This window comes from Ailuropoda melanoleuca, chromosome 16 (assembly GCF_002007445.2).
Source record: "Ailuropoda melanoleuca isolate Jingjing chromosome 16, ASM200744v2, whole genome shotgun sequence".
Lineage (NCBI taxonomy): Eukaryota > Metazoa > Chordata > Mammalia > Carnivora > Ursidae > Ailuropoda > Ailuropoda melanoleuca.
Window position 1 is genome coordinate 43,152,980 of NC_048233.1, and position 6,278 is coordinate 43,159,257.

Here is a 6,278-nt window from a genome sequence, read left to right on the forward strand (position 1 = left end):
AAAAAAAAAAAAAAAAGATGTAAGACCCATTCTTAGCTCAGCTAAGGGCTCAAGCCCTACCACCTTGGTTTGCTGACTCCTGCTCTAAACCAAAGCTTTTCAAGGGAATTTTCCCATATGGTAGCCACTAATCACACATTATGTGACTATATATATATATATATATATATATGCACAATTTAAACCGTTATGTACTGTTAGTTACTTAAATATTTATCTATTTATTTTAAAGCAATTTCTAAGCCCAAAATGGGGCTCAAACTCATGACCCTGAGATAAGGGTCACAAGCCCTACCGACTAAGCCAACCAGGAGCCCCTAGTTAATAAAAATTTAAATTCAAATAACTACGTGTGGCTACTGTATAGGATAGTATAGCCCCAGGTATTTCTGCCCAGACCTTTGGAAACATGTGAGAGCCAACGGAGGGCCCGTCTTACCTGGCGTAACCAATGATGAGGCTCCCAAACACAGTCCCGATCCCAGCCCCAGAGCCAGCCACCCCCACCGTGGCAGCCCCAGCCCCAATGAACTTGGCCGCTGTGTCGATGTCCCTCGAAATGGCGCTGGTTTGGAAACTGCGGCTAGGAATAAGTGAGGTCAGGGGACGTGGGGCTGCCAAGCTGCTGAGGCTCTGTGAAGAAGATGCAGGTAGAAGGTAAAGATTTTAAGAAAACCCTTTCTTTGCTTTGCTAACTTTTGTACCATTTAAACCCTTTATGCTATCACATTCCACGGCTTCTCCTCTAAACAAAAACTTTTTACTTCCTGGAAAATCCCCTTAAATGTTGCCAAGCAGAACTTTTTGATCCAAGAGGTGGACATCAAATACCTTCAGGTATGGTCTAGAACTGTAGAATGAAGCCCTAGCCTGTTCTTGGTGCCCTGAAATCGTCATCTGCCTGGGACCAAATGCCACCAGCTGAAGTCAGTAAACTAGGTCAAGTAATGGTAGTTATCAGCAGCAAACACGGGCATGTGCTGCCAGCGGCAAAAGTTGTAACACTAATCATATGTGGTATCAACTGTCCTCCACCTTCACCTAAAGCCAATGGCCTTGATCCTTCACTAACTTTAGTCTGTGATGATTGTCCTCAGCACTCCCCCTACTGGTGCTGCCATGTAGCCCTGTTCACCCTTCACCCCCAAAACCACAGGCCCAATCCCACCTTGTAAGGTACCTCATCCGTCAGTGTCTCCGGTGGTTTTAGCACCACTGCAGACAGTGATCGGCTCAACAGCTGAGAGGTGCTCTTGGCCTAGGGGGAACGAAACAAAGGCAAGAGGGTCAAGGAAGGGGTGTGGAGTTTCAGACCATCCCAAGTTGTCACGTGGATGCCCCATTCATTCTCTTGAGCTTAAATCAGAATCTTGGATCCTTCTTTTACTTTCAACAAATTTTAGATTCAAGAACCACACCAGTTCTCTTGCTTCCCACGCTTTTTCTCTGTCTTAAGGGAAGAAACCTACCCCTTTTCAGGCCACGAGGTATTACCCTTGTGCTCAAAATTCACCCCCTCTTGTAGCCGTTTCTGACTAACCCCAAGCAAAAGCAGACAATGTGGTGGCTACCAGCCAGGGTTTTAGTCAGAACTAGATCCTAACCTTAGTTCTATTTCAGCCGTGTGATTTTAGGACAAGTCACTTCAATCTTTCTAAAACTGCTTTCTTATCTATCAAATTGGTATACGATAACTCAGGTTGATATGAGAAGTAAATGAGATTATATACACAAATCGGTACACCCAGTGCCAGGCATAGTAAGTGTTCCATCAATGGTACCCACGAATAGTGCCACCCCTCTTCACTTATAGATGTATGAACCAGTTGCCTCCACCATCTAATAATCTGTTATTTCTGGGGCACCTGGGTGGCACAGTCAGTTAAGCTTCCAACTTTTGGTTTCAGCTCAGGTCATGATCTCACGGTTGTGAGATCGAGCCCCACGTTAGGCTCTGTGCTTGACATGGAGCCTGCTTGGGATTCTCTCTCACCCTCTGCCCCTCCCCACTCAATTTCTCTCTCTCTCTCTCCCCCTCTAAAATAAATAAATAAATCTTTAAAAAAAATAATCTGTAATTTCTTCCATGCTGTTGCTTCTGAATCAAGTATTTTTCCATGTGTATTTACATGTGTTTTAACTTGCCACCCAGATTTAAGCTCCCAGAGGGAACTGTGGGCTATGGCTCTCTAACACTCAGGGCAAGATCCTGTGCATAGTGCATACTCAGTCCAAGTTAGGCTATCTACTTCATGTTTACCACTTGCAGCTGGGTTCCAGTTTACAGGAACACGGAGTTTTAGGATGGAAATAACCTGAACTTAGTCTAGATTCTCATTTATACTCTTCTAATATGGTTGGGTAAAAAGATTTAACTGGCTTCCAAGGGATCTGAGACAAGGGGTGTCTGGTAAGCATTCATTCTCTGCTGTCAGGCTAATACAGCAAAGGGCCTCCCCCCAGCCCAGCTGTGAAGACCAAGGTGTGGCAAGGAAGAGACAAGACACCCCTCCCTAAAAACTGTCCCAGAAAAGGTAGGCAGGCACTCACCAAGAAGGGCGTGGAGACGAACTTTGCACAGGCATACATTTTCAGGGGATGAGGGGCTGTGGCGGAGAGCTGAAATTACAGAAGTAGCATTGTAAACATTGTCCTTGTTCATCAAAGGACATCCTTATTAGCAGAAAAGGCGCTCTAGAAAATTTCAATGGCCCAGAGAGCAGAGTGAATGACCTCAAGTCATCAGCAGAGATGGAATTAAAACCTTAAAGTCAAGATTTCCTCCACACAGCTTCTAAGATTTCCTTATAATCAAGTGACTCCCCTGGTCTGAACAAGTAGCCACCTGGTCTCAACTTTAAGACCTGTTATTCATTTCCACAGCCTCATGAGTTGGCGTCTTCAGAGGAAGTTCCTGTGCCCTCTGCCTAAGTTTTCCTCAGTCTCTATTCAAAAGGAGCTTTTTTCAAGATTTCATTGTCTGGGATTTAAACAGTTGCCCTTTAAAGACTCTTGAGAGATGTTTGTTGAAGGCCAAGACCCTGGAAGGATCTACAACAATCTTTTTACTGAATTACCTGGAAGTTACTGGATTCCTCAAAACACTTCAATTTCCTACGTTAATTAACAGAGTGAGGTAGATCAGTGAGGAACCCTCCCATTACTCTAATTAGCCATGAAGTATTCATTTTCACCATCTCACTAAGAGGCATTCAATTTTGTACGCCCAAGATCTAAAACAATACTGACACCCTGTAGGCGCCCTAAGTTTGTAAAAGTGAAGTTATTTAAGAGAAGACTGTTTGAGTTAAAGACCTACAAAAAGGATTTCTCCAAGAGGCCCGCCTGAACTAGTTGAGGGTAGGTATGATCTATGTATTAAAAATGCATTTCAATAATTTTGCATATTCAGGTCCCACTTTAGACCTTCCGGATCAAGATCTTTGGATGTAAGGCCCAAGTACCCTATATTTCAAACAAGCTTCTCAAGTGACCCTTAGGGACACTAAGAGCATGGTCTTAAAACCAGTCCTACAGTGATGGTAGTGACAGAGTCAGGACCTGAAATCTTCTCACACTTAGGTTAATGCTTCACAATATGCTACAGGTTGAAATACTCAGGGATTAATAAACCTGTTAAATAACACTTCCGTAAATGAGTTGTACTCAAGATTTTCCCAGGTTACCCTTCTGAATCCATAATCAGTCACTTTCAGATTAATCGATGCCTTCAACTCTTGTCCTGTCTCCAACTGCCCATATATAACTCTAACCCAATTTTGCTGCAGACTATAAAGGTTTTCTTTGGTCAAAACCCGAAATTTCCCTAAAGCTTAAAAAAAAGGAGGACTGGTTGGGGGGGGGGGAGGTGTGCCTGGGCGGCTCAGTCAGTTGAATGCTCCACTCTTAGTTTAGGTTCAGGTCACCATCTCAGGGTCGTGGGATTGAGCCCCATAAGGGGCTCTGAGCTCAGGGTGGAGTCTGCTTGAGATTCTCTTCCTCCCCGCCCCCCATGCTCTCTCTCTCTAAAATAAATGAATAAAATCTTAAAAACAGAAAAAAGAGGACTAGGCACCTGGCTGTCAAAAGGGCATGCGACTCTTGGGGATGTGAGTTCAAGCCCCACCTTGGGTGTAGAGCTTACTTAAAACTTAATAAACAAATAAATACTGTTTGTTTCCCCCACAAGGCAATCAAACCTCAATATCATCATACAAAACGGGGGGGGGGCGGTAAATTAAGTAACACCTAAAGAGTTTAAGTGGTGCTGACATGTAACAAGCCCACAACAAAGGGTGGCAATTAAGGGAGCCTGCATGAAGTGCAGATGCCTCCACTGGTCACCTAACCATGGCAAGTCTGCAACTGTTAGCCTACAACACCGCGGACAACACCATCGTCCATAATCAGTGGGCCTAAATCATCATGGGTTTTTTCCTCCGTGATCAGTCACAGAGGACTGCTGACTTAACCATTCCTCTCCTTCAACCTTCTTTTCCTCATGAGAAGGGAGTCTGGGGACCCTTCACAGGAAAGCTGTCAGGTGAAGACCACCCTATGCTGCCCCACACGATTCTTTTGGGCCTGCTGCCTCTAACAGAAAACCTCACCATTAGCCCACCACTTGTTTTTTCCAACTTCACTTGAGTGGAAGAAGAGAAGTACTTGCAAGACAACCAATGGTTCTAAAGAAACTGTTCTCTTTTCTGCCACAGCTCTCCCAGGCCACGGCCTGAATGGAGAGAGGGTTTTGGCTGCTTTGTTCTACCATGGTTACGATCACTTTTAAAAGACCATCGGCTATCTCCATTGCTTGGGGCAGTTGAGGGGCTGGGGCCAAGTCTGGAGGTTGCAGGATAGGAGGGAACAAGTCAGGATGAGAAGGGAAAGCAGAGATACGAGGGGAGAGTCCGGGGTTTGTGACAACTCTGGGTAAGAGGGTAAGAAAAGAACCTCTGTAAAGGCCGAGCGGAACAGGTGAAAATGAGCGTTCTGGGGTTTGACTTTCGCCAGTTCCAAGGCGCTCTTCCCTCCCCCCTCCCACGAGACACCCAAGATGGCGCCAGGCCCGCGCGGTTGGAGGTCACCGGCACGCGGAAGGGGCAGCCCTAAGGCGCGGGAATACCAGGAACAAGGGAGGCCGTGAGGACCAGGGTGGGAGTATGCAAGGTAAGGGCCTCAAAGGACTCGTGCGAGGTGGGGTGTTCCGCGCGCGTGCGCGGCGCATCGCGGGCGCGAGGGCCCAAGGCCTTACCTGCTCCCAGTGCAGAGAAGACAGAGAGGGGCGGGAGAGGGGGCGGGAAGAGCGAAAGGAAGACTCAGCGCATGCGCGGCCTGCACCAACGAGTCGCTCTTCTAAGGATAGAGTGATTGCAATGTTGAGGGTCGGCCCAGGCGCCACAGCGCCGCCTGTCAGCTTTGTGGCGACATTCAGCCAGTCGCTCCACCTGGTGTTTGAGAGGAGAAACTGCAGGCAGAGCCGACCCTCTGCAGAAATGAGGACAACTCTGCAGTGTAAACCGATCCATAACGTGGCCTGCGGTTTGGTCGGCTCAAGCGTTTGGGATCTTGGACTCGTGTATCCTTTCTCAGCACGTGCAGTCATATTGCCAACCCCCTCCCCCTCCCACGCACACCAGAAATTCACTGTTAAATAGCATACATCGAGATGGGGGTTCAGTGCCCAAAATGTAGCAAAAGGAAAAGTCATGGGGCTCCTGCCTTCTACTGCCCAGGGACTTTATGGATGGGAAACCCGTTGAATGGGCGAATAGAGAGCAAAATACCCCAGCTACCTGTGGTGGCCTCGCCTTTATTTCCCTCTCCCTCTTTCTTATTCTAGTGATCAGCCAAGAAGGAGGAAACCAGCATCACCGGACCAGAAGATAGGGGCTAACGATGATTGTGACTTAAGCGTCCTGACACCAAGCTTTCTCTCCGGAGTCCTGAGACAGTCAAGAGTGGGCACTAGGGACCTGTAGTGAGGTTGTGAGGTCACTGGAGGCATGCCCCTGCCTCTGCCCAGGCTCCATCTGTGGGTGTTGAGATAAGCAGTCCTCCCATGAGGTGCTCTTACAGAAACCCTTCGGCTTGTCCCTCGTGCCCTTTCGCTCTTCCTTTACCCGATGGAAAGAAGTGGGAGGGGAGCCTCCCGGCCCTCATCCCTTCCTCTAGGCCTCTTTGTCTCCCAAGACAGGCCACGAGCCACCCCCTTGGAAGGAGGGCAACAAGGCCTACCCACTTCCCCTCCTGTCCAAACCCCTGCCATCCAGGCATCG

At 47.6% G+C, this 6,278-nt stretch overlaps 1 protein-coding gene across 2 annotated transcripts in view; it reads right to left on the reverse strand.

The window, feature by feature from the left end:
* Positions 1–5,404, reverse strand: part of ATP5MC2 (ATP synthase membrane subunit c locus 2) — a 7,371-nt gene extending 1,967 nt beyond the window's left edge. The window contains exons 1-4 of one of the 2 annotated variants that reach the window (XM_034645482.1): positions 5,255–5,404; positions 2,551–2,619; positions 1,169–1,258; positions 440–633 (exon numbers count right to left, since the gene is read on the reverse strand). In XM_034645482.1, the coding sequence (XP_034501373.1) occupies positions 440–633; positions 1,169–1,258; positions 2,551–2,589 (323 nt within the window). In that variant the 5' untranslated portion in view covers positions 2,590–2,619; positions 5,255–5,404. The remainder of the gene's footprint in view (positions 1–439; positions 634–1,168; positions 1,259–2,550; positions 2,620–5,254) is intronic. The other variant, XM_011230096.3, reaches the window with a different exon arrangement.
* Between the last annotated feature and the right edge of the window lie 874 nt (positions 5,405–6,278).